Raw genomic sequence first — 26,299 nt, forward strand, 5'->3', positions numbered from 1 at the left:
CTAACGAAGGTAAGCGATTCATTCAAAATGGCCTGCTGATCACTGCATTTGTCAGAAGTATATAGAGTATAAAGTATTCAGTAAAAATAGAGTTCAGGTTGTGTGTTTCTGCTTTGACATGTCGGTCTAAATGCTGAAAATGAAAAGTGACTTAAATGAAACAGATTCACTTATAACTTGCACAACAGCAAACAATTTCTAATTAATGATCAGCTCACAGCTTGACTCATTTTTGCCTGAAAATCCACTGCACTAATCAAAACTTCAAAATAATGGACCATTAAAGTATAAGCAGCACATACCTTTCTTTCCTGAGGCTCTGCCAGGTTTGTGTTGCGCTCTTATCACCTGTTCTTCCGCTGTGCAGGCAAACACGCCTTTCACTGCAGGGAAAGAGGGCGGCCCTGCTGGACCATGCCATTTCATCAACACTCATAAACACATAAACACCTGCAGAAGCAGGAAGTGAACTTTCCTCATAACAAATAAGGTGCAGCTTCAAAACAGGGCAACAAATAAACATCTACCTCTAAATATGTTTATTGTAGTTCAGTAATGATACAAACACACGCTAATACCTTATTTCACCTTTATTCTAACCAAGACAGTCAATATAAGTTCATAAAATATCATTTTGTCACATCATGACAGTATTGCAAAATCACTTATAATGTGCTGTAGGTGATTACACCTTCACCTGATGAGAAGTCCGTTGCATTAATTTTAACACACAGGAGTTAAAGTGGAAGGGATGGATTAAACAGTGCTGCAGCCGTTTGCATTGCCGGCTAAACAACTTGCTACCCACCAGGCTGAGGAGCACATCCGCTGAGTAATATTAGCTTCCATAATCACCGATGATGTATAGTTCATTCACTTGTTCACTAAGCAAATGCACTTCTGTATGTATGCCAGTAAAGGAAAGGAAATTTAAAGTGTCAAGTTCAATCAATTAGAGCAAAAACAAAGGAGACAAACATCGGCGGTCAGCGTTTGCTCATCAGGTCCCGACATTCACGACTCGTTCGCCTTTTTGTCTGAATGCCGATTGGTTGACTGAACTCATTGAACACGGTAGCTGGGTTTCCATCCAAATGCATTGCAAGTTTTGACAGAATTTTAAAAACAATTGTCAAAAGCAAATGTTCATTGAGATAAGCAGTAGGTGGCGCCAATTCTCCAGTCAGAAAACCATGATAGCGTTGCAGAAGAAGGCACAACAAGATGACGTGACATTTTCTGAAAAAGTCACCAAAGGGGTCTTAAAAGTCAGCAAATGTAGACTGAAAGATGCTAAATAAGCAACACTACATGCAAAAATGGAAGGTTTGCAGACGTAGCAACAGCAACATCAGGGCCTTTTTTGGACGTTCGATGAGATTACTCAACAGTGCGTCTTTTAGGATCGATGGTTTTGAAGGTTTCATTTCAGAGGACCTTCGGTTTGACCTTGTAACACCTTTATATTCTTCAGTTACTCTTTAGCTTTTTCGAGGGACTGAATGAGAGAAAGCAGCGATGCCTGATCTTACACAAAGGTAATCGCCATAGGCTCCGATTTCTTGGCCCTGCTGTACAGATAGAAGTAGGGGAACAGTTTCTCTGTGAAAGACTCTCCTGTGAAAGAGTAAATGTGCAACTTCCTGTCCACGTCATAGAAAGAGACTCTGCCCTCCATGTAGTCCACGTAGACGCCTATGTTTCTCGGCCTGGGACACAGGTGAAGGACTGTGTAGGGCGTGCAGTGAACCTCATAATCGAGACCCCTCTTTCTTATGGCGAAGAAGCCATTTTCTTTTTTCAGAGGGACCTTCCCGGTTCTGTTTGCCGTCTCCTTGGCAACACCGACATCCCAGTCGGCTCTCAGGCCCACTTGGACCTCCCAGTAGTGGCGCCCAGAGGTGAAGCCCTTTGTGCCGAAAATCATGGGACAGGTGGACCTCTCCGTGTCATCTGATGATGAGTAGCTTGCATTTCTGGTGTGCTTCAAACGTTTCCCGGATTCATACACCACAAGGTAGCCGCCAGCCGTGGCCGGGTCGAAGGTGACAGACTCTGAGGACAGGACGTTTAGTTAAAGCTCTTGTCTTAACTGATGAATGAATTTAATATATTTATGATCTCACCTTTATATTGTCTCATCTTGGTCAGTTCTGGAAGAAGCGAAAACACCTCAGTTACACACACGGAAAGCAGAGAAATCCTCGCTGACGGAGGGAAAGCAGGAGATATTTACCGATTTCTGTCAGATTTTTCAGCTCTGCTTGAAAAGTGCACACGAGATGAGACATGGCTCTCCTCACCGTCTGCACACACAGGTCTGAGTAAACCCTGATCTTGGACCAGTTCTTGGTGACAGATGGGCTCAGGGCCTGCAAAGTCTGCAGTGATTCACAAACACATGATCGTGAGTGGCGCTGAGTTATATTTAATCTGTTTTTTAAAGCCAACCATCTGCACCGAAGCAGACATCTTCTTGTAGGCCTGTCTCAACACACTGTCTCACTGTCTCCTTAAGTGAGTCTCAGCCAAGAAATCCTGCATGTTGTCTACATATATTTGGGTTTCTGTATGGATTAAACAAACATCTCAAAAGTAAAAGATGCAGAAGAAGGGAAACGAGGTGACGAATGACGAGTGCTGCCTGACCTGCAGAAGGTGAAGGTGGTCGTCACTTTGCGAAAGCTCCTCCAGCTCAGAGCGAATCCTCTGCAGTTGGATGATTTCCTCCTGCAGCTCTTCAATCATAGCTTTGTCTTTGTCCTGTGATTTTCTGAGCTTCTCCTTGATATTCCACTTCAGGTTAGAATGCGCCTCTTGTACGCGATTCATCAGCGTAGTGAAGAGCTTATCGCTGTCTTCCAACTCTGTGATTGTTTTTTCCTAAAAATTAAATGGAAACATTGCATGAGCACAGATTTATATTGAAGTGCAAAATACTGCTTGTGCAAAACTTGCAGTACTCACTCGGCTTATTTCAGAGGAGTCAGTGAACTCCTTTATCTTCTCCATTCTGTCCTCAATCATAATTTTGATATTTTCTTTCTTGGATTCAATGTTTTCCTACAATATAGAATTTCAAGAGAAAAAGGTGACTCAGGTGCTCAATCCTTCAGTTTACTCATTTAACTAAATGAACTCTTACTTTCTGCTGAGCCCCTTCTTCTTCAACGGGCACCGTCTTGTGGTTTTTGTGATCTGTCTCAATGCACAGCAGACAGATGCACACCTGATCATCCCTGCAGAAGAGTTCCAGCAGCCGCCCGTGCTTCTCGCACATCCTCTTCTCCAGGTCGTCCACCGGGTCGATCAGCTTGTGCCTCATCAGCGCGGGGACTCTGTGGTGAGGCTCCAGGTGGTCTTCACAGTACGACGTCAAACAGGCGAGGCAGGACTTCAGGGCCGGGAGCTTCACCCCTATGCACACGTCGCACTTCACCTGCCACGGTGCAGCGGCGCTTTCAGGCGTCTCCACCTTCCTCCTCTTTATCTGGACTGAAATCTCCTCGAGCACCTCGTTTGTGGAGATCTCAGGCCTCATGTGGAATCTTTTATTGCACGTCGGGCAGTGGCATAAATAACTGTCGTCCCAGGCCTCGCTCAGGCAGGTTTTGCAGAAGTTGTGACCACACGGGGTTGTGACCGGGTCAGTGAAGACGTTCAGACAGATCGAACACTGGAAATAATTCTCCGGCAACGCAGTGAGGACGCTGAATGATGACATTACGAAACCTCTGTGGGAGAAAATGTGGTTTATATGCTTAATTTATCATTTCTTTAAGGCTTTTTACATCATGCTTAACATGACATAACTCCATGTTTTTTGCTTTGTACTGATTTCAGACACAAGAACCAGGAAAAAGAGAGCCAAAAAGTTTGATAAGTCTTTAGAATCAAGTCTATTTTTAGGTTGTTGTTGTTGTTAGCGATTCCTGACCCGCCCTATGAGTCATATTCACATGAATAAGCTTCTTAATCATCTTAATACTGCATAACATCCTTTATCGTTCTGTATATATGTACACACATAACAACACACATAAATGAGCTGTAAGCAAGCCTCACCTGACTCTCCGTAGTTCTTCTGTATATTCAAAAGGGCTGAACAGTCTCTCACATAGACCACACACACCACAAACACTGCAGCTCTCACCATCCCCAGACGAGCTCTGAGAAGCTGAGGCAGCCTCACTTACTTCAGTGGGTGTGGTCAAGTAATACCATTTAGCTGAAATGAAACTAAAAGTACTTCCCCAAAAACCCTTTAAGCCAGAAATAATGACATTTATTGTTATAAATCATGAACAAACATCTCTTCAGCGTACAACCTTGCCAGCAGCGATCACACCTAATTAATAATCAACATGCAATCATGGACAGAGATCTAAAAACTACACTTCCTTTTGATTTATTTGACATGTCATGCAGTTCAGGGAATACTTCAGCTTGGAGCGGTCTTGCTGAGAGTTATATGAGAAACTCAGGTGAAACTTAAAATGCTGCAAAATGGTTTTTGAGACAGAGACAGGCTAGCTGTGTCCCCCCGTTAACCCTCATCAAGAAAAAGAATAAGCATATTTCCCTTTAAGTCTTTCATTGAGCTTCATTGAGCTGATATGATGATAAGGTGTACAAGTATATTTGTTGAGCTACACTATACATATAATAAATATACATAACACGTAGAATACAAGATTTTATCGCAGCAGTTACGGCGACACCGAAACAGTCAGTTATCACCTTCGCGTGGGTGTTTTAGTGCGGTTTTTACCGGCTGACTGTCTTATTAGCTTTGCTTGATCAGACTTTTCTCATTCACTGGACAAATCACCATGGTATCAGAGGCTTTGTCGCAGCAGTACAGGTAGAAAAAGGGCAAAATCTTCTCTTTGAACATGTCTTTGAAGGTGTAAATATGAGTATGAGCCTTCACGTCATAAAAGGACACTTGCCCCTCCTCGTAGTCCACGTACACCCCCACCCGCTTGGGCCTGGGGTCGAGGGCAAGCAGTGTTGGCGGGGATGTTGACACCCGGTACTCCTGGCCTTTCTTCATGGCCAGAGCCCAGTAGCCCTGGGTAGTGCTTACAGAGATCCTGCCCTTTCTGTTGACAGAAGACCTGGCGATGCCCAGGTACCAGTCGTCCTTGTCCCCCACCTGGACCTCCCAGTAATGTCTCCCTGAGGTGAAGCCCTCGCGGCCCAGGACGATGACCACTGTGTCAAAGCGATCGGGGTGGTCTGGGAGGTCCTGCCATGCACCCAGGTGTCTCACCTGATGTCTGTCCTGAGAAAGCTGCAGCCAAGGGTTGGCCGAGTCAGGGTCCAGAGTGACGTCCACTGCACAAACACAGGACAATGATGGATTTAGTCTGCTGGAAGCTTCAAAGATGATGAAATGATCAAACCAAATGCCAAAAGAACATTTTACCTCCATATTTCAGGATCTTCTTAATCTCTGTAAAAAAAAAAAAAAGATATGCTGTGTTAAGCTTATTCTGGTGATGCTCTGAATTTAAAATCAAAATGAACAGAAACATATGAAAGATATATGGGAACATTACAGGAAATCTTACCACTTTCAGCCAGTTTATCAATCAGTTCATTTAATGTTGCCTCCAGTTTGGACACGGCTCTCCTGATCATGCCTACGCATGTGTCAGTGGGAACACTGGTCTCAGACCAGTCTTTGACAGAGGGAGGAGTGCTAAGGGCTGGGAAGTTCTACAAAGAGATGGAGCAGAAAAAATGACTCAGAAACAAGTCGTATTTATCTACTTTATACAAGACTGTGAGATTATTTCCACGGCGTTGAGTCTACAGTGTATTTTAAAATAGGTGCTTTTGGACTGCATTACACATCAGTACAGGAAGAGGGCACTGTTGTTTCAGCAAAAATAATGTAATGGGTTTCCAACATTTGACAACAACACTAAAAAACCTCTTGTATTTACCTTTAAAGTGACCCCCGACCTTTCACATTAAAGGAAGGTTCTCTCACCTTTAAGAAGTGAATGTGGTCGGTCCGAGCCACGTTCTCCAGGTCTGTTTTCCTCCTCTTCAGCTCAGCGATTTCCTGTTCCAGTTCAGTGATGAAGCCTTCGGCCCACCTCTCCGTCTGCCTCTGCTTCTCCTCTATGGTCAGAACCAGCTCGGCCTGGGTCCTCTGGATGGAGCGAATCAGGTCTGAGAAGACCTGCATGCTTTCCTCAATCTCCCTCTGAGCACTCGCCTGAGAATACAGGCAAAATACTCAAATCTATGTCGAGCAATAATCTTTGTTTAAATGCCTTTGATGATGGTGCTCGGTGACAGCAGTCTATATTTAATCTCAGGGGGACTCACTTTGTTCAGTTCCACACATTGCCTCATCTCCTCCACCTTCTTCACTCTGTCCTGGATCATCTGCTGGACGTCTATTTCTGTCCTCTTCAGCTGCGCCTGCACAACATGATTTAACACAAGCAAGGCTGACGACATGCTAACACGTGATAACTTGGTCCTTACTTTTACAGTTGTAATTGTTTTCCTTTAAAAGTTAGTTAGTGAAGTACATGACAAGAGGTTCTGGTTTAAAAAGAGGATTTACTGGTGATCTAGCAGCTAGCTTAGCCTCTTTGGTTGCACACACAAAACTAGGTGACTCGTGAACGTAGCACACTGTGGCTAACGTTAACAAGCCAGGTAAGACCACGCTACATGTCAATAAGATGACTTTGCAACAACAAGGAGCTGCATTTCTCCTCATTTGATAGCGGCTTTTGGCCAACCGCCTCTCGCCACTAAGCTAACACATCCTTTAGCTTAGTTTCCAATGAACACTGGGAGTTACTGGAGTAATTTAAAGCCTGAATTCAAATTGTAATCCCTTATACTAATGCAGCTAGATTACTGCCAAACACTGAAGACGGCAGTATATAATCTCATCCCTGACTATTTGCTTTGCTGGTTTATTCCCCAGCAGAATGTGTATCTGTTATCAGGGTCAAATATGCGTTTGTGCATCTAAGTTACTTTCATTTTTGCTTTACCCTCTTATGTAAACCTAAAAACCTGTTTTACTCCCTTATGTGACACACTTTGAATACCTTAGACTGAGTGGAAGCTCCTTTGGGATTGTTTGGCCCTTTGAGAGCTCAAGCGAAAGCCTTTACCTAACTTCGTTAGGTAAAGGTCCATCTCACCTTTTTCTCTGTCCATTCCCTCTCCACAGGGACGGTGTAGTGCGCCCGGTGGTCCGTCTCAGTGCAGAGCACGCACACACAGGTCTGATCCTTCTTGCAGAACAGCTCCAGGAGCCTCTCGTGCTTCGGGCACATCCTGTCCTCCATGTTGGCCACAGGCTCCATCAGCTTGTGCTTGGTGAACCTGGCCGAGTGAGATTTCAGGTGCTCCTCGCAGTAGGAGGTCAGACACACCAGGCAGGATTTGACCGCTCTTGGCCTGCCTTCCCCCAGGCAGACATCACAGAGGACCTCCTCCCAGCATGGAGGTGGAAGTGGAGGAGGTGAGGATGGAGGAGCTGGAGATGATGGTATTTGAGGTGAGGGCGGGGGCGATGTTTGGGGCAGCGGAGGCGGGGGCGGCCCCTGAGCTGTGGCTTGGGGTGACGGCGGAGGAGAGGTTTTGGGTGCTGACACAGGAGGGATCAGCGGTGGTAGCTCCTCCTGTAGTGGGCTTTTCTCCCCTGCTTTCTCCTTCTTCCTCCTGTCCTCTTGCTTCTGCTTCAGCTCCTCCAGAAGCTGCTGCCTCTGATCTTCCTCCAAAAGCCTCTCCTCATCCTCCTTTTTCCTTCTTTCCATTGTCCACTTCTTTTCCGGCCTGTCCTCCTCTTCCTCCTTACTCACCTTTCCTTCCACACTTCTAACCCTGATCTCCTTGAACTGCTCTGCAATTTCCCTCAGGACCGTGTTGATGCTGATGTCCGGCCTCTTGTAGAAAGACTTCTTGCACATAGGACACTGGTACAGAGGGCTGGTTTTCCAGTATCCCAGGATGCAGCTCTGGCAGAAGTTGTGTCCGCAGGGGATGGACACCGGGTTGGTGAAGACGTCGAGACAGATGGAGCAGTGCACCTGCTCTTCGGAAAGGTTCCCAGTGGTGGCCATTCCTACACGGCGGAGAGGCAGGGTCATTTTCAGCGCAAGAAACCAGGCTCTGAACGGGTCATCAAACCTGCTGTGATATTGAGGTCGCTGGGGTTAGATGGCGGGACTTGATTTGGGGTCATTTTCATGCAGATCTACTAAGTAGAGCATGACATGAGACTCATTTATCACTGCAAAGATTTCTGTCAATTGAAGATTTTGCACCGTCAGATTAAGTCACATTTAGTCTTTTTCTGTCCTGTAATAAATGAGCCCCTGTAAGTGCAGTGATGTCAGACTGTGCATTTATTTCTGTTTCTGATTCTTCAGCCTGACCAATACTGGATTTTTGAGGCCGTATCTGATAATATATCGACACACAATATAAGCAAATGCTTTTGATAAGGATCCTTTTAATTTTCTTGTTTAATTAGCTTGTACACTGGCAGAGCGTCTGAAGCTGTAGGTAAACCAGTCTGTCTTCTCACACTCTGCTTGAGGCCTTGGTATTCGTGGACCAGATTAACATCTTCCAAAAATATTGGTCCAGTCGTGCTTCCCTTCTCTAAACAATAATCCGGGCTATTTTGACGCTGAAACATCTGATGCCTCAGAAAATACAAACTTGTAGCTCTGATTAAAGTCTTTTCTTGGATTTTATTTGTATCCGTACTGAGCAGGCTGCAGCAGAAAAAAGCCCTCAGCTCAGGTCACAGCTCTTTAGCAGCCAAACAGTAATGAAACAAACGAAAGATACAAACAACAGACACTCTCTGAAGAGACCTGCTGGTGCACAGAAAAGCAGATGTGACAGAATAGAAAAGAAAAGGCAGGAGAGGACGAGGAGCCACAGAAAAAGCAGAGATATGGGGACACTCACCAGACAGCAGCTGCCTCAAGGCTCACGCTGTACACTGACACATGAGACAGGCTGTAACCACCGCCACCTCCACCTCCCCCCACTAATAGACACACACACACACACACACACACACACACACACACACACACACACACACACACACACACACACACACACACACACACCTCAGACCCAAAATACAACCCCCTCCCTCCACCCCCCCCCCTCTTTTTACCCCAGATACAAATTTATACCCCAGGCCATGGCCCTCAGAGCTCCAGGAGGCTTTAACCCTTACAGCAGCTTTGCCACACGACATGAAATTCCAGTTTGTTAAAGCTCATTTTATTAGTTTCTTGATATCTATTGGCTAAAATTGTGGTTTTAAAGTCACAAGCTGTGATTTGTGTCATTTGAAATGTCAATAAAAACACGAGCTTCACTCATTTGGCATTGAGAGCTACTTTGATATACTGCAAGGTGTTCCTGCTATTTTGTCCACCTCCTGCAGGTGGAGCAAAAGATTCTGAATTCAGGCTGCCAAAGGCAACACCTGATGGTGTGTCTGATCTATTTATGTTCTCTGAACTACATATTAAACTGGCTGATTGATTGAGTTGGCATTTGCAGTGATATGCACCAGAGCACACCTATAAGGAAAGAGAGGAAAAACACTGGATACAAACAAAACAATTAGCTGAAAGAAGCTAAAACGCTCCACGAGGCTGAATGCACGCAATCACTTGATCCGTCGTTGATCACTCTCACTATATGGAATGAAAAGTACGTTAAAGAGTGTCTTTTAATTGATCTTTAATGAACAAGTTCAGAAAGAAAGTACAAAAGCAAACATTTGATATAAAAAAAGAACATCGGTCCATGAACAATCCTGGATCCAGGTAAAGTTTTTGGACGTTGGACACAATGTCTTCCAGTGTGTACAGAAATCTCTCTTTTGGTCCCCCAGGCAGGCCTCCAGATACTAAATGTACATCTTCTTAAGTTCACTGCTTTAATCTGTAAAATCTCCAAAGCCTCATAGTTAAAGCTGAAGGTGGGATGAGTCACTCTGTCGGACGCCACCTGTTCCTGATTGGCCGAAAGAGTGTCAGGTGGCCACTTTGTCGTTTCCCATTCACAGAGCTGTGCTCAGCGTGCACTTCAGATTCAGAGAATGTTAATCTTCCTCCAGAATGACTCACCACACCTTTAAACAAGGACTTAGACAGTCAGGACAGTGGCAGAAGAACAGCAAAACTCACATTCAACAACGTCAACATGTGCAGCTGAAGCAGGCCTTCAACAAGAAAGACCCACAGCTCGAGTCTGGCCCTTAGAATAATCCCCTCTAGTCCTTCACATGTTTTTATACTTAAATATACAATTAGAGATGAAAGTATGCATAATAAAGGAATTATTTGGTGCTTCTGAGGAACCAAAATGGGAATACTTTTCTCTGTAAGATGCAGTCAGTCAATACCAAGCAGCATCCACGCTTCATTTTGGTTTCCTTTGACCCAAACACGCTCTGGAATCACAAAGCTTTCTTCCAAACAGTCACTCCAGGTCAGCGGCCTTTATAGGATCTGTGCTGAGCCTGATTTCATTAGAACAAATATCACTTTCATATGATGAAAGAGTGTTGTAGCTGCTGGTTTTGATATACAAAATGACTTTTTTTAAAAGTTGTTTGAGATAAAGTGCTTACATGTAAAACTGTGGTCAAGTTCGCTCACTGAGGAGAATGAATCTTATTTTAAGACTGAATAAAGGTTCAAATCACCTGTTCCAAATGAAAAATCTGCACTTTGCACCAAACTTTTCTGGTCCTAAATATGATATTAAACTTTAACCCTTGACTGGCTTTTGACTGGCCGCCAGTCTCAGGTGTGTTTAACAGGGGTTATAATGAGAGGAGATGAGTTCTTCCCGTCTTGGACGAGGCAGGGGCTGAAGATCGGGTACAGACTCTCGTTGAAGGTATCGACGAAGGTGTAGAGATGCAGGCGTGCCTTCGCGTCATAGAAAGAAATCTGTCCTCCTTCATAATCCAGGAAGATTCCCACTTTGCTGGGTTGGGACTGCAGCATTAGAGGCAGGCGGGATGAAGCCAAAACCTTCACCTCCCCGTTCTTCAGCCACAGGCACCAGTACCCCCCCTCAGGACTCAGCTTGATCTCACCCTTGCGGCGGGCTGAGGTACTGGCCACGCCGAGCGTCCAGGCCGTCTTGCGCCCCACGTCTACCTCCCAGTAGTGCCGCCCAGAGCTGAGACCCTCGCGGCCCAGGACGAAGAGGGCTGGGCTGAAGCGCTTCGGACCCTCTGTGTGGGAGGCCTTACGCTCTTCATATTTCACCTGGCGGCCATCCTCGGACACCACCAGGTTCCTCTGGGCCGTGGCAGGGTCCAGAATCACCTCACCTAGACAGGACAGAGAAGAAGAGCTTATTCTTCACTTGCACCACAATGTGAAAACACATGAAAAAGTCCTACTTTAAAATGTCTTCTTGAGTAAAAGTGCAGAAGTATATTCAGCAAAATGCATCAAAACTAAAAGTACTCTTGAATAAATGGCCCCTCTGAGTTTTCACCCTTTCACTGAGCTTTAATTCACCTTTTTGTCACTGTTCTGTTAGTTTTGTTTAAGTTAAAGCTTAATTAAGTTTATTTGTGCATGGAGTTTGGTGGCCTCACCTACACCCTAGCATTGCTTTGCTTTGCACAACTCTAACCTGACGGCCACAATAACTGCAGACACCTGTGCAGGTGTGCAGGGCTTTTAGTCCATAATAATCTTTCATATTTGATCATAGTTTTGCATGTACTTGAAAAACTTTAAACTTTAAAATCGATTTAGTGGAGTAAAAAGTTCAGTATTTCCATCTGTCATGGTAAGAGTAAAGTTGCATTAACTGAAATTACTCAAGTTAAGTGCAAGTACCTCAATATTGCACTCAAGTACAGTTTCTTGAGTAAATGGACGCTGCGAAGGTGTAACTTTACACTCATGAACTCGCTGCATGACCCTGAGTGAGCTCTGAAGAGGTGGGGCCATCGTGTGGACAATATGGAGACCTGAACATCACGTTATGGTTTCATAAACTCCTCCCTTTTTTCCTAACATCTCTTATAAGAAGAATCAGGACTTTCTGCCCCAAACAAGTGGAAGCCTACAGATCAACAGATCTGACAATTTAACGTCTTACTCACTTGAATAGTTCTGAACCTTCCGGAGCTCTGAGAGAGAGAGAGAGCAAAACACAGACAGAAAGAGAGAGAGCGAGTCAGCAAATCATCCAGCTAAAGAGTCAAAGTCAAAGCAGATGGCACGTGTGGGTGGTAAACATGCAGCTCTAATCCAGAGCTGTAAACGCTCAAACCATGTGCCACCGTCACTCTGCAGCCTCTCCACCGATTCCAAGTGGAAGAGCTGTGGCATCAACACCATCTCCAGCTGTCCGACCATCTTGCATGTGTGGACGTGTGAGTGTGTCGGGGCGGTTGGTGCAACGATGAGTCACTTTTCTATTTCGAAGTGCTCGTACAGTGACCTACATACCCCTGATTTGGATTTTGCACAGGAAGCGTAGTACAGGGGAGGGTTTCACTGCAACTTCACACAGATCAGCCACACAGACACCCTGCACAGTGCGCTGTGTGTAGTAGTTGTGTAGTAGGTTCTTAAGTGGTAGGGACTCCAAAAAGCACCAGCAGTTATTATATAAGGATGCAGCACGTTAGAAATAATGAATTCATAAAGTTCTGTTGATCATATGTTCTAAAAATTAGCATGGATCTAAAATAATAGGAACACCCAACAATCCAGTACAACAGCCTTTCAGTAGATTCATGTGAAGCTTGTGATGTTTAATAGATGTTAAGTTAATGTTTCATTCACCTTTTTAAAGCCATTTATGGCTTTGCAGTATTGTTCAATGTGTCTACATTGTTACAAGGTGTTTCTTTTATTTTGTCCAGCCCTGTGTATCAGTAACACAAATGGGCCTGCTTCCCTGGTGGCATAGTGTGTGCATGTTGTCGATATGTTGCAGATAAATTCTCGTTTATTTACTTATTTTCTTTCTCGACACGGTGAATCTAAAATGCATCTTTGGCAAATCGCCTTGTTTTATCATAACGGAGCGAGAAATTAACTTCGCCCGGTCGCCCTCACCTTTGCCGTACAGCCTTTTAAGCTCCTCCTGGAACTTGTCGATGAGGCTGCTGACGGAGGAGCGGATGGTTCCCAGGTAGATGTCGGTGCTGATGCTGACCGCCGACCAATCAGCGGGCTCGGGTGCGGGCGGCAGCGTCGTCAGATTCTGCAGGAAACAGAAGAGCAAGGTTGTGCAAGGTGAGATTAAATTAAAACGTAATGGGGCCTCAGGGGAAATAAAGTCTTTGCAGTGAAAAGAAAACAGTGTGACGCAGATGTGGAGAAATTCTCACTATGCTCAGCGCTGTCTTGTTGATTTAAATGGGTTTAAGGTGAAAAAAGTCTGGAAAGTGTGTAGATCTGGTTCTATAAATCTAAGTCTAGTAATGCAGAGCACTGCACATTATCACTCTGACAGAAAAACCACAGAGCAGTCAGTGCAGGATATTGTCCAGAAGAAGAAATTCATATCAGCGGACTTACAGATTACACTGTGTTTGGGTATGTCTTCGCTCCTCCTCATCCTCTCTGGATGAGATTCTAAATGAGCGACTTCAAAGACGACTTTCGCGAGAGGAAGTCAACATTTTATCTACGTAAACAGAGAAATGCACAAGGGGGAACTTCCACAGCAGCTGGCTCTGCTCATAGAGGCTTTTGATGTTGTGTCGCAGATCTTATGGAGACAACAGCTGGTGCAACCACAGAGGTCCACCTGATAATTGGCTGTGTGGATATCGCCCAGATAAATTATGATGAGATGGCTTTAAAAATACACTGTTCCAGCCTTCTTCTGTCACATTAGTCTTTTAAAATTGACATCTCTCACATTGCCATGAGTCTAAGTAAGCTTACGCTGCTGTTTTGAAGGTTTTAGCCTTTTAACTAATTAGCTTCCTTGCTGTGTCCTAAATGCATATTAAGTGTGCTTTGTGTATGTAGGCTACATGCTGGATCATGACTAATGAAGTTGTACTTGAAATGCCAGCATGCATTTTTAAAATTACAGTCGGAGTGTGGTCTCGGTGTGAAATATTGATCAGCAGCAATGAAAGAATCGGAAGAGCTACGCCCAAAGCTGGGTGAAAATGGGACATTGTGGAGGGTGGTGCAACAGCAACAGCATATTCTGCCAGTTGATCCCCTTAAGTCTCAAACTCTGGACCTTTAATCATATCCCATATAGCTTCTCAAGAGGTCAGCCCCCAACATGGCCGCCGCCGTCATGTCACTGGAAGCCTTTCACTACCTGCAGGAAGACCACTCTGTCCTGGGTGTGGGCGTAGGCCTCCAGCTCGTTGCTCCTCCTCCTCAGCTGGCTGAGTTCGTTCTCCAGACCTCGGGCCAGCTCCTGCGCGTGACGCTCGGCCTCGCGCTGCCTCGTGGCGATCACCTCCACCAGCTCCGCCTGGCTCTGCTCCACCATGCGCTGCAGCTCAGCGTAAACCTGCCAGCTGTCCTCCAGCTCCTTCTGAGCGCTGGCCTGCGACGGAGGAGACATGAGGTGGAGGCGAATGTGAGCATGTGCAGCATGGATGTCGAAAAAAAAAGGATGGGGGGGGTTCCAGTCTGCACGATTACTTCATGACTGGTAGAGACCAAACATCGAGGTCAGACTGGGAGTAAGTTACAGCAAAGTCAGTGAAACCAGTTTCATAATGTTGTCTGTGGCTCTGAAGGAGCTTTCTATTGTGAGAAAATAACCCAGATGACATCACTGTGATGTCATCAGGGTTATCCCAGCATGAGATTGGAGACTACGACGTAAAGCCTGCATTACAAGTCTGACAACAAGGGCATCCGTCAGGCTAATGAAAAGATCTATACTGCAGACTAAAGAATATTTCATCGTCTGCTGTCTAAGCTTTGACCTTTAGTCAGATTCTAAATTCATACGATGTCGTTTTTATCTACTCTGTTATTTTGCTCTTTTTTAAAATTATACGTATATGTGCCTTTATATATTACCTCGTGTCTGTTTCACAGCTTGGCTCAGTGCCTTCTTGTCCTCCGTACATTGTAAAGCAACGTGTTGTTGAGGGTGTGAAACAAATAAACGCGCCTTGCTTTAAAGCGTCTGTGGACTACAATGTCTGACAAATTAGCCTGTTTCTGTTTTATCCTTTGTTTCCTGTCTGCTGCTGCTCGTACAACTGGATTAACAGGTTATGTCTTCCTGCAGCAAAGCGAAGGAAACTACCGAGCTTTCGATTTCAAATTTTCCCATAGGTTTCAACATTAATCTGCAGTCTACTGTAATTCAGGTATATGAAGAGGTTCATGATATTTGATATGCATGGTATTTATTTAGCTCCCTCCTGTGCATGATTCCTCAAAACAATCCAATGATGCATCCTCGTCTTTATCTATCAGTCGAACACACACGCGCCAACATGCAGTTGTGTGTTTATACTGTACACACACACACACACACACACACACACACACACACACACACACACACACACACACACACAGATGTGAACATCCTGATATTCAACTAAATCCTCATTGTGTTTATAAAAGTATGAAAATGTCACCGAGCAGGAAGCTAAATGAGCTGCACTGAACCCGGGACGGTTGGCTGAGAAAGAAATGCAGTTAGTTTCATAAGGGTGAAAGACATCAGCAGTATGTTGATCATGTGTTATTTAATACAGTTTCATTTTAGCCTGATGGCATTTAATCTCTGGGGTTTGAAACACTCATATTACTCACTGGATTATTACAGAAAACCGCTCAAAACCTCATTAGCATTTCAGTCGTTTTACAGCTATGGTTACAATCCTTTAATCTATCTGAACAAAAGCAGAAAATCATGTTTTTAATTCTCATCTTTAAGTTTTACTGCCGTGAGGCTGCAGTTAAACACAGGGTGTGAGAAACTAAAGGTAAAGCTTCCTGCTGGTCACACCGGTTGGGCCACCACAGACGTGGATACGAGCGTATTTACTTAAGAGAAAACAAACTGCATGAGCAGGCCGCCTTCGTCACTGCCACAGAGCACGAGAGGTATGACAGAGATGATGTGCGACAGATTCCCTAACAAAGCAAAGGTGAATCTTGCTTTTATTTTGAAATGTCAATTTCACGCCCATCATTGAAATATGCATCAAGCTCTTGATTTGCTGCCAGAGGAAAGATGAATTAGCTCATGTTCATGTATTACAGCCATATACCTCAGTGCATTTAATAAGACGTTAAGCTTTGTTTTTTTAGCGCTACACATTTCAATCCACAGTGTTTTAGGATTAATTATTCTCATCTGAAATAAAGTTCCTCTTGTTCAGTTTTCTAATTATGAGTTAATGTCACGAGAACAACTCTGATGATGTTTTGTTTACGATTCGCCGTGTTTTTATCCTCTTCCTTATGCACTCTGGAGAGATGGTGTGTGTTAAGAGGCTTATCCTGTAAACAATATATTTGTCCAATTTTAAATAGGAAGCCTTGTTTGTTCCTTGAAACTATTTGCGTGGGTTTGTTCAAACAGGGGCTGCAGGCAGGGTGAAAAAAAGCTGCTCCTCGCACTGCTTTTATGCTTTAAAGAGCTGAAAATGACACCAAAACTTTCAAACAAGCAGTGTTTTGTCACACATTCAGTGTTCAGACTCACAGGCGAGAGCTTGGTTCCTAACTATTCTTCTACCAGACGTCGGCCGACTCACCTTGATGACCTTGATGGATTGTTTGATCTCCTCCAGTTTCTTGGCTCTCTCCTTGATCAGGTGTTTGAGCTCTGACCTCTTCTTACCCAGATTGCTCTGTGAGAAGAAAATCAGTATCGTGGCTCACCGAGATCAAGCTCAGCACAGCTTTGTACCGTGAAAATCACATGAAAGTCCTCGTAACTGTCAGTGAGGCCTTCATCAGCTGCTTTTCATGCAAGAGAACAATCTGAGGCTGTTCACATACAGAGGACAAACAGCTACATGTAAAAGGTGTGAAGGTTTTAAAGCTGAGTCCATCAATCAGTCAGAAAACTAGCTGAGAAAATTAGCTTGTAGCGGCACATTACTGGACGAACAGCAGCAACGGCTCACCATCTTCTTCTTCCACTCGTGGTCGATGGAGACGGTGTCGTGGGACTTGTGCGTGGCCTCGGCGCAGGCAGCGCAGATGCAGACGTGGTCCGTGCGGCAGTAGACGTCCAGGAGACGTTCGTGCTTCTTACAGATCTTGTCCTCCAGGTGGAAAGTGGGTTCGATCAGGCGATGAGATATCAGAGACTTCACCTGCGTGGAGAAAGACGGCCGTTGACGTGAACGGGCAAATGTAGGAGCAGCGAACTCGGGACTGTGGTTTGGAAAGCTCGCCTTGTGATAATTGTACAGAAGACGAAAAACTGACCTTTTTATGGTGTCTGAGGTGGGTCTCACAGAATGATCCCGGACAGTTCACACAAGACTTGAGTGCCTTTAACTTCCTCCCAATGCAGGCATCACAGGGAACCTCCCCAGGCCGGGCGAACTCCCCGGTGTCGGGCCCCTGAGAGCCCGGGTGGGCTGCATCTGAGCTCAGATTCAGCGTGGATCCCCGTGAGGCCCCCTCAGCCCCTCCGGCCAGCACCAGGCCCTGGAACTGGGTGGAGATTTCCGCCAGGACCCTGTTGACGCTCATCTCGGGTTTTTTAGAGTAGCTCTTCTTGCACATGGGGCAGACGAACTTCTTGCTGTGGTTCCAGTAGCCCTGCAGGCAGGCCTTGCAGAAGCTGTGGCCGCAGGGGGTGGAGACAGGCTCCACGAACACCTCCAGACAGATGGAGCAGCTGAACTGCTCTTCAGAGAGGACTCGGCCTCCCGGAGAGCTCATGTTGCCTTGAAGAAAGAGGGAGGATGATGATACAGATTAGATGCACAAGCCTTTAGGTATGTTTCTACACAAGAGAAACTGCATATCACATCAACACACACTCAGTGTAGACTGCTGGATTTGCTTCCAGCATGTTTTGCCATCCATCCAAGAGGGTCGTTCACACCTTCATGTTAAGAGTCACTAAGATCACACAGCAGTGATGTCACAGTCATGAGACGTGAACTGAAGTGTGAACTGCTGTGAAACTGCCTTCAGGACAGCAGTTTCACTTGCAGATTTAAAAAAAACACACATTTTTTCCCATCCATCCCACTCTCCTTCAAATGTGGACCTTCTTGCTCGTCATACTACGTCACCTGACTTCCTCCTTTGCTCCTGTCATAATTACTGGGGCCACTGGAGATTGCAGCCTAACAACAATCGTAAATATGTGTTGTAATAACCTGCTTGCACAGACGACTTAAACGGCCATTTTTGGCTGACCACAGCAGTGACGTGTGTCCCTTAAAACCAGATAAATCAGCACACTCTTTATACACCCTCCACAGATGGCTAGACATTTAACTGAGAAATATTTATTTGCGTGACTAAATTTAACACTCTTCATGTTACAGAGAGACGTGGGCTGAGGATTTATGGTGTCTGTGTTGCCCTCAGTCTTGACTACAGGGCCAAAGGTCAGTATGTGCACAGGTATAATCTGGTATTGTTCCTCTGGAGCTTCATCATAAAGAGTCACAGAGGAGAAAAAAAAGGGTGATAAGTGTTTCATAGCATGACTGGAAAAAAATCTGACGACCTGTGAAATCCTCAAAATGTAGATGTAACTCCATTTTTGGTCAATCATGAGGCTCAAAATGTCTCACAGGTGACCTATCAAAACATCAGCAGGCACGTGGGAGGAAATGTTGGGAGCTCAGGGCAGGGATCTAATGAGGAGAGTAAAGAGACGGTGACTAATACTCAGAGCTGATAAGTGTGAGTGTGAACAAACAGAAAGAGAGCAACAACGCCACACATCTCAACAGAAGCGGGAAGATTCGCTACAAGACGATAACAATAACAGCTTTTTCACCCCAAATTTCCTAGAAGTTTTCTGACATTCAGCGCCAGAGAACGCGAAGCCTTCACACGCAAGCAGGAAGTGAGTTTAAGTGTGTCATTGTGTCCAGTGATTGTTGAGAAGTTATCTGAGGAATGCAGAAACTCAGGACCTTCTACCTCACAGCAGCTGCTTCAGGTTTAAAAGAAAACACACTTTGGAAATTTACTCTGAGCCAGCTCCAACCAACCGACAGCCACTGCTGCTGGCATTTCTTAATTAAGCCTCAATATCACGTCATTATTTTAAATCAAATTGATGTAACAGAATCAGTGGTTATTATTTTTTTCTTATCATGTAAGAGCTGCTGAGAACTGAGTTAGACTGAAACATGTCAGCCGGAGCAGCATCATGTCAGGACTTTAAGGTTGATTCACAAATATCAGCTTATCAGTATCAAACAAACAGCTGCCCTCAGCTTTAAGTTTCTATTAGTAAACGACACTCAAGGAGGTTTTCTCTCTGTAAAGAAGCATGATCATTTTACACTGTTTGAACACAAGATCTACAGAAACCTGTACTTAACAGCTTCATAATGTCCTACAGTCGACAGAAGAGGCAATAAAAAAGCACATAAGATAAAGGAGGACTTACTCTGCATGTTTCTCTCTGACGTGAAGCAGCGCAGTCCTTCACTTCATGCACTTTGCTGTGAATCCAAGCTCACAGGTGCTTCCTGAAACCTGAAGTGGCCCTCCCACTCTCAGTGCGACACACCCAGGCCTCCACACATGCCCTCCCGCGCTATCACGCTCTGATTTCTACAGCTCTGCGGCATAGTTATGCAAAAGCGCAGGACGGGCTGTGAGTGAGCAGTTTACACCCTGTGTCATTCTGAAAGGTAACAGTTGCTACACAATCCTCTCACCTCAGAAAGTCTCATAAACAGGTTTATGAGATCATAAACTGTGACTGTGGAAGAAGAAAAAAATCTGATTGAGAGCCGACATCAGTCACTTAAGCATTATCTTGGAAAATCCATGAATTTCAAAGTTCATTTTCTTTCAATGTTTTAAATAGGCTAAAAGCATGAAAAATATCTATATCTAATCAGTATTGATACATCAGATCAATGGAATCCATGCAACACGAAAAACGCTATAAATCAGTGAACTGATGTCACGAAAAGGCAAATAAACTGAAACTATACAAGGAAATGCACAAACATACACAATGAACGTGCAAAAACAATGACAAAAATATCCAAAATGACAATAAGTAAAAACAAATTTCCATTTCGGTGAGCTTTAGCAGTCATTATTGCAGTGACTTTCTTTGCTGTAGCCTCAACCCTCCTCATTTATTTCAGCTTGTACTGATCAATTTAATGGAAAGCAGAAAAGTCAGGTCATACAGCGATTTTAAGTTTCATTTTTCCTTTAAGACAAAATAAGACACACACAAAGACAGGAAATATATTACTGTTGATGTTTATTTCAGGGGGAATCTGTTGGGATCATGTTTCTAATTGCTAAAAAACAACCTCAAAATCACCTCAGATCCATTACATTACATCAGTGCATCTGGGCGTGTTGCACAAGCATGGCCGCCACCATCATCTTGACCATATTACAGCTAGAACAATGTTTACAAATGTCAAACATATCCACAAATTGAAAGATATGCAAGTATATAATTATTCTGCAATCCTATCATAAAGCATGCAATTACTTGCTTTTGCAAGTATTTCTGATGAATGTGATTTCTGCACTTTTGGCCTTTGCTTCGGGTCACAAACCTAGACCAGTTTTCCTTGTCTGATCTCCGGGATCATAATTTTCAGAGGAGCTACCTCCTTCTTTTCTGTCGCCAAACACGGATCAAATATGGGGTAGACCTGGTCTGTGAAGTTGCACTCTGTGAAGGTGAAGATGTGAGTCTTGGCCTCCACATTGATGAACAATACCTGCCTCTCCTCGTAATCCACAAACACCCCCACCCTCTGGGGAGGAGGAGACAGCATGAAAGGGAATGGATTTCGCGTGCATGCGAAGTACTGCCCTCCATCCCTGTGACCTACAGTCCACAGGCCGTTCTCCGGGGAGGGGGTTATCTGCTCCTTCCTCTTCAAAGTGCCGGATGCTACTCCCAGCAGCCAGTTGGATTTGTCCTTCACGCCGACCTCCCAGTAGTGCCTGCCTGTGGTCAGACCCCGTGTAGCAACAGCGAAAGTGTTTTCGGTGAACCTCGTTGGGCTGGTTGGCACTTTCTGCTTCTTTGGAGACTGTCTGACCTCTTTTCCATCTGCAGAGACAGTGAGCCAGGGCCCCGCAGTGTCGGGGTCAATGGCGATGTCCTCTGTCAGAACAGACGGGATGTAAGAATTAAATATGTTGATGTCTTTCGACACATCATCCAACTTCAAATATGAAAAGTGACAAACCTGCAAATTTCTGCGCTTTCTTTAGGTCTGTGGGGGAAGACAGAACATAATCAGTGATGTGATAAATGATGCTTTTGATGTGACCAATGATAGATGACAGAGAAAAATAGGTCAATTTATCAAATCTCCTGTTGTGGTCAACTCATCGTTAGTGACAACACGGTTTATCACTCTTTCTTTATTGTTTTCGTCAAATAACCTTCCACTTAGTTTAATCCCAGCAAAAAATGTGCAGAATGCTAATGAGGCTTACCGTTGGCTGCCTGGTGTCTAATTTCCAGGTTGATGAACTCTTTTGCTTTGACCAAAGATGTCCGCACGTAACCCAGGAAATCCACTTCATTAACAGGGATGCTCGGCCAGTCCAGAGTCGATGGTAGCACATTGGCTCGGTCGATCGCCTGTTGAATTGACGTTGTCGCTGGCTGTTAGCTTGCAGTTGTGGAACTTATCATACTTGTGTGCCAACATGCCAAACATGAGCACATTTCTGTTGTTAATGTTAGCATGCTAATGTGTAAAGTTAATTTAATGATGAGCCAGTAAAGCTGTGGGCCATAAAACCAAAACAAAGACCTGCAAGATGCTAAAATGCTACATAGAGCTGAAAGGAACTGCAGATTCAGGTAATAATTTTATGTTATTTCCTTAATAAAACCAACCCCTCAATCTATTGCAGCAACGTATTTATGAATTTGGACTAAATAAATGAAACTGACTTCATTTGCTTTCAGCTGCTACCATGGCTGTAGACCTTTATTGCATCAATGGTATAGATGTTTCCTCTCATTTAGAGCCCAGAAGAGATACAACCAGTCATCTTCTGTCCTTAGCATACTGTACACAGCAAGATAAGATTATTCCAGCACCGACCTGCAGGAGTGTGATGTGGTCTTTGATAAGTGAGAGCTGCTGGAGTTCAACATTCTTCCTCTCCAAGTCATCAATTTCCTGCTTCAGCTCCTCGATGAGCTCTTCAAACCTCTTCTGTTCGTCGTCACTTCTCGCCTTAATCTCCTCCATAAGCTCTTGGTGGGTCTTCCTCATTAACTCTATAATAGACACAAACACCTGGATGCTTTCGTCCACTGCGTTCCGTTCATTCTTCTGAAAGTTGAGCAAATAAAATATGTCGTCATTAAAAGCTCGTACCCTGTGTGTCAGCAGCAGACATGAATGGTTATGCTGTGCTAACCCTAACCCTAACCTTCACCCAAACCTAACTCTAAGTGTGGGATTTATTCATTTGTTCTTGATAACATACATGAACTTATTTCAGCTCTGACATTGTCCATGCGCCATAGTGGAAAAAGAAAAACAGCATGCACCATTGCTATTTTTCTTGTCATACAGGTTGGAAACAATCCTTCACACACTTTAATACTGATAATGGAGCCTAATCTTTATCTGAAACTGTGCAGAAATACCTGGTGTGAACAGAAACGAAGCTGAGCGGCATTCGAATGTTGATTTACAATCTGAATGTGAAGCTTATGAATTGAATGGAGCTTCAAACTAGATACAAACAACACTGTAATGTTTGTTATGTGGTAAATGCTGCTTTATTGTAAGTAATTTCAGCCAAATAAAACACCTCTGCTGTCAAACACCATGTTGTTTTTAACAGTTCTTCTGCTCCACGTTCAGTCAGACAGAAGCTGTGTGGCTGTAAATGCTTGTTTCTTTGTGCAGTTCTCAGGTTTACAGAGTGGGGGCTTAATTAAGGCACACTAATGCAGTACAGGTGTGCACTGTGCATGAGTTCAGGCAGGTGTGAAGAGCTGGAGCTGTTCTGTCACCTTGGTTTGTTTGCGGGCGCGGTGGATTTCTTCCATCCTGTTTTGCCGATCCTGAATCATCAGACGCACTTCTCTCTCTCGCCTCTTTACCTGAATCTGGGAGGGGATTGAAAGCATCAGCTGTGGTGAAAATACAGAGTAAAGTTTTCATTCCTACAAACACAATCACAGCATGTTGTCATGCACTTTGTTTCACTATTGAAGTAACTGCTGTCAATGTCTTCATACTTTTCATCATCTGTCAATCTTTCTCTGCAATAAGCAAGAAGCTAAACTTCTGCTTCTTTAACTATAAAAACATCCAGCAATCCATCTGATTTCCTGCCCCACTGGTTCGTATTGTACAACGTAAAATGAATTTTAGAGGCCATCAGCCATCCTGAATTTTGCCCTGACCATGCAAATGTCCACACTGACGTCATGTAGTTTAAACACTATATACACAGCGTAGAGCTCTGAATCCTGTATCAGCCCGTATATCTGCATTGAATAATAATATTTTGTTCTGCGTAAAAGACAAAAGCAGCAAAATGAAAATACTAAAAACTGAATTTTACCATTTTTTGCTGTGATGCGACCTCTACCGTCACCACTTTGTGCCGGCTGTGGTCTGTCTCTGCACAAATCTGACAGATGAACTTTTCCTCCGTCTTACAGAACAGCTCCAGGATCTTCTCGTGCTTCTTGCATATCCTTTCCTCCAGGCTCTCGACCGGTTCGATCAGCTTATGTCTGCTCAGGGCCGCCGCTGTCTTGTGATGCTGCAGGTGTCTCTCGCAGTAAGACGCCATGCACACCAGGCAGGACTTGACGGCCTTCAGCCTCACGCCTGTGCAGACGTCACACGGCACATCGCTGGCTTTGGCCTGGCAGGCTTCATTGATGCTCTTTGTGTTTCTGACGTGATTGACAACATCTCGGAAGGAGACGTTGATCCGGAGATCAGGTCTCTGGTAGAACGTCTCATTGCACAGGGGACAGCAGTACACCTCTGCGCTGTCCCAGTAATTTTCAATGCAGAGCTTGCAGAAGTTGTGTCCACACGGGGTCGAGACCGGATCGGTGTAAAGCTCCAAACACACAGAGCAATGAAGGCGTTGCTCATCCAGTGCGTCTGCCATGTCCGAAGGTCTAACGGAAGTGAAACCAATCAGAACAATAGCAAGGAACAGAAAACTAATGACTGATTAATGATGTAATGGGTGAAATCCAACTCCACCCATATCGAACAGGTTTGATGGAATGTGAGATTCACAATCCGCTTCCAAAACGAGGCTATAAATAAAAGTAAGCAAATCATAAATGTTGTTTTTTGGTAGTTTGAGGAAATGACTTGGGCGAGTCTACACAAGATTGATCGATAAAAAAGATTAAATCACTTCGCTAGTTTTCAGGTTTAAATGCCCTTCAGCACATTTTGAATTATTAAACTCATTAGAAACAGATTATTCAGGGTTTTAGCTTGAGCTCGAGTGCAGATTTATCCAAAATGAGCCAAGTTTTTATGTCATTTTCTACGTACAGAGCCATAAAATGATTCATCATAGCTGAAGGTAGTCTGAATTGTTTATCATAGTAGCAAGAAAACAGAGTAAGAACTCCCCAAAAATACAGTACCCATATCTATTACCGTATGTATAAGCCCACAACACATAGAAAATAAGAAATCAAGACATACCTGTGTGTTTCTTGACCGTTCGCTCAGGTGTGACAGGTATTAGGTAAGATCTCTCTTCCTGTTTGTAGCCGCTGGAATCTGTGATCGCTCTATCCTCTTATTTATGTTTGCACGTGAAGCAGTAACACATTTTACTCCTCCTGCAAACGTAACTGCTGGGAAGCTTTGTACTTCCCCAGGTGCTCGTGTTGCCAGGTTTCCACAGATGCTTTCTCTTTTGTTTTGGAACGACAAAAGACGATCTCAAAGCCGCTGTGCATTAGTGAGTCACGTTAATGTTGATAGATGTGATTATTTATATGAATTTGTCTCAGTGGGCTTCACAGACTGTACAAGGTGGCCTGTGAGACCTTTCTTAAACCCCCAAAACTGAACATAAAACAACCTGTAATAGGAAACAAGTCGGCATGTCTCAACAAGCATATTACACGCTGACTCTAAGCAGACTTTAGTGTATAGTTTCATACAAAAAAACTCAAATCAGACCAAAAAAATTGATTTTTGAGGGTGTGCGCATTCTTTTTGTATGCTAACTGCTTAAACAGTATGGCAGTTATGTAATATGAATATGTATGCAGCAGAATGAGCATGTGGTGCTTTTAGCTAAAGTCTAACGTCATTGCCATTCAGCATGTTAGCATGCTGTTAGCGTTTGTTTAACGAGTGTAAGGTAAAGTGTACTATGTTCACGCTCTTATTTTAACTTGTTAGCATAAGAATGTTAAATGCTAAGTACAGCTGATGTTGACAGGATCCTGAGGCACAAGGAAAGAACGGGTTAGATAGAAAACCAGAATATCAACTGCTCGAAATATAAACAGAGTTGACCTGAAGTCTAACTACCACTCTGGTAAAAACAGTGATTCAGCAGCGAGTGGGGGTTGAGGCAGGGCTGAAACGATGCCGGGCTGATGAGCTGTTGGACAGCAGGTGGGCAGCTTCAGCAGGTGTGCGTCATCAGCAGGGATCAGGAGCTGGGCATGAGAGAGGGATTTCCACACTCACACACACACACATCAGATGTACACAGGGATTTTTCCAAATGCAGCTTTTCTGTGAGTTTTGGCCTTTCGCCGCACAGTTTTAGGTCACTGAAAATCAGATTTGTGTCACATGACAAAATTCACTGCAGTTCATGCAACGAGGGGCATGAATGTCAAAATGTCATGGCAATCCACCCAAAAGTTGTTGACATCCCAAGAGAAAAGCAGCTAGTATGTGTTTTTATGATAACATTTTTGTTTGTTTGTTTGTTAAATCATCAATTTAAATCATATTAGTTGATTACATTTTGAATCTTTATTGTATTCCCCTTTAAATATTAAAGTTTTCAGTTTAATGCACGGCAGCACTGAATGTGTTAGAAGCTGCGATCCTTCATCTCCACCACTAGTGGGCGGCGTTGAGCTAGCACTG

At 44.2% G+C, this 26,299-nt stretch overlaps 4 protein-coding genes across 4 annotated transcripts; all 4 read right to left on the minus strand.

Moving 5' to 3' along the window:
- Positions 1–1,447: 1,447 nt before the first annotated feature.
- Positions 1,448–4,105, minus strand: LOC139351532 (E3 ubiquitin-protein ligase TRIM39-like). Its single transcript, XM_070993475.1, has 7 exons — positions 4,066–4,105; positions 3,146–3,734; positions 2,968–3,063; positions 2,650–2,883; positions 2,237–2,381; positions 2,127–2,153; positions 1,448–2,055 (listed from the first exon to the last, which is right to left on the minus strand). The coding sequence occupies exons 2-7, from the start codon at positions 3,722–3,724 to the stop codon at positions 1,529–1,531; spliced, it is 1,608 nt and encodes a 535-aa protein (XP_070849576.1). The 5' UTR covers positions 3,725–3,734; positions 4,066–4,105; the 3' UTR covers positions 1,448–1,528.
- Positions 4,106–4,786: 681 nt separating this feature from the next.
- On the minus strand, positions 4,787–8,135 carry LOC139351360 (E3 ubiquitin-protein ligase TRIM39-like). The gene is made up of 6 exons (XM_070993213.1): positions 7,185–8,135; positions 6,346–6,441; positions 6,002–6,232; positions 5,577–5,724; positions 5,432–5,458; positions 4,787–5,340 (listed from the first exon to the last, which is right to left on the minus strand). The coding sequence occupies exons 1-6, from the start codon at positions 8,133–8,135 to the stop codon at positions 4,787–4,789; spliced, it is 2,007 nt and encodes a 668-aa protein (XP_070849314.1).
- A 1,618-nt stretch (positions 8,136–9,753) lies between these two features.
- Positions 9,754–19,681, minus strand: LOC139351364 (E3 ubiquitin-protein ligase TRIM39-like). Its single transcript, XM_070993223.1, has 8 exons — positions 19,618–19,681; positions 17,457–17,923; positions 17,150–17,341; positions 16,775–16,870; positions 14,356–14,589; positions 13,125–13,272; positions 12,161–12,187; positions 9,754–11,371 (listed from the first exon to the last, which is right to left on the minus strand). Exons 1-8 carry the CDS (start codon positions 19,622–19,624, stop codon positions 10,833–10,835), a joined length of 1,710 nt encoding a protein of 569 aa, XP_070849324.1. The 5' UTR covers positions 19,625–19,681; the 3' UTR covers positions 9,754–10,832.
- A 757-nt stretch (positions 19,682–20,438) lies between these two features.
- LOC139351367 (E3 ubiquitin-protein ligase TRIM39-like) lies at positions 20,439–25,817 on the minus strand. Its single transcript, XM_070993227.1, has 6 exons — positions 23,763–25,817; positions 23,206–23,301; positions 22,280–22,513; positions 21,660–21,807; positions 21,407–21,433; positions 20,439–21,321 (listed from the first exon to the last, which is right to left on the minus strand). The coding sequence occupies exons 1-6, from the start codon at positions 24,324–24,326 to the stop codon at positions 20,762–20,764; spliced, it is 1,629 nt and encodes a 542-aa protein (XP_070849328.1). The 5' UTR covers positions 24,327–25,817; the 3' UTR covers positions 20,439–20,761.
- Positions 25,818–26,299: the final 482 nt, after the last annotated feature.

Source organism: Chaetodon trifascialis, chromosome 23 (genome assembly GCF_039877785.1).
Source record: "Chaetodon trifascialis isolate fChaTrf1 chromosome 23, fChaTrf1.hap1, whole genome shotgun sequence".
Lineage (NCBI taxonomy): Eukaryota > Metazoa > Chordata > Actinopteri > Chaetodontiformes > Chaetodontidae > Chaetodon > Chaetodon trifascialis.

Coding starts and splice junctions, on each gene's coding strand:
- LOC139351532 (XM_070993475.1), bottom strand. CDS start 3,724: ATGTCATCATTCAGCGTCCTCACTGCGTTGCCGGAGAATTATTTCCAG. Junction 2,382..2,649: donor ACCACCTTCACCTTCTGCAG/GTCAGGCAGCAC, acceptor GAATCACTGCAG/ACTTTGCAGGCCCTGAGCCC. Junction 2,154..2,236: donor GAAAAATCTGACAGAAATCG/GTAAATATCTCC, acceptor CGCTTCTTCCAG/AACTGACCAAGATGAGACAA.
- LOC139351360 (XM_070993213.1), bottom strand. CDS start 8,135: ATGACCCTGCCTCTCCGCCGTGTAGGAATGGCCACCACTGGGAACCTT. Junction 6,233..6,345: donor AATGTGTGGAACTGAACAAA/GTGAGTCCCCCT, acceptor CTGTATTCTCAG/GCGAGTGCTCAGAGGGAGAT. Junction 5,725..6,001: donor ACCACATTCACTTCTTAAAG/GTGAGAGAACCT, acceptor ATCTCTTTGTAG/AACTTCCCAGCCCTTAGCAC.
- LOC139351364 (XM_070993223.1), bottom strand. Junction 17,342..17,456: donor ACCTCAGACACCATAAAAAG/GTCAGTTTTTCG, acceptor TTCTCCACGCAG/GTGAAGTCTCTGATATCTCA. Junction 13,273..14,355: donor ACAGAGTGGTCTTCCTGCAG/GTAGTGAAAGGC, acceptor TGTTTCCTGCAG/AATCTGACGACGCTGCCGCC.
- LOC139351367 (XM_070993227.1), bottom strand. CDS start 24,326: ATGGCAGACGCACTGGATGAGCAACGCCTTCATTGCTCTGTGTGTTTG. Junction 23,302..23,762: donor TCGCATCACAGCAAAAAATG/GTAAAATTCAGT, acceptor ATCCCCTCCCAG/ATTCAGGTAAAGAGGCGAGA. Junction 22,514..23,205: donor GCGCCCGCAAACAAACCAAG/GTGACAGAACAG, acceptor CTCAACTTTCAG/AAGAATGAACGGAACGCAGT.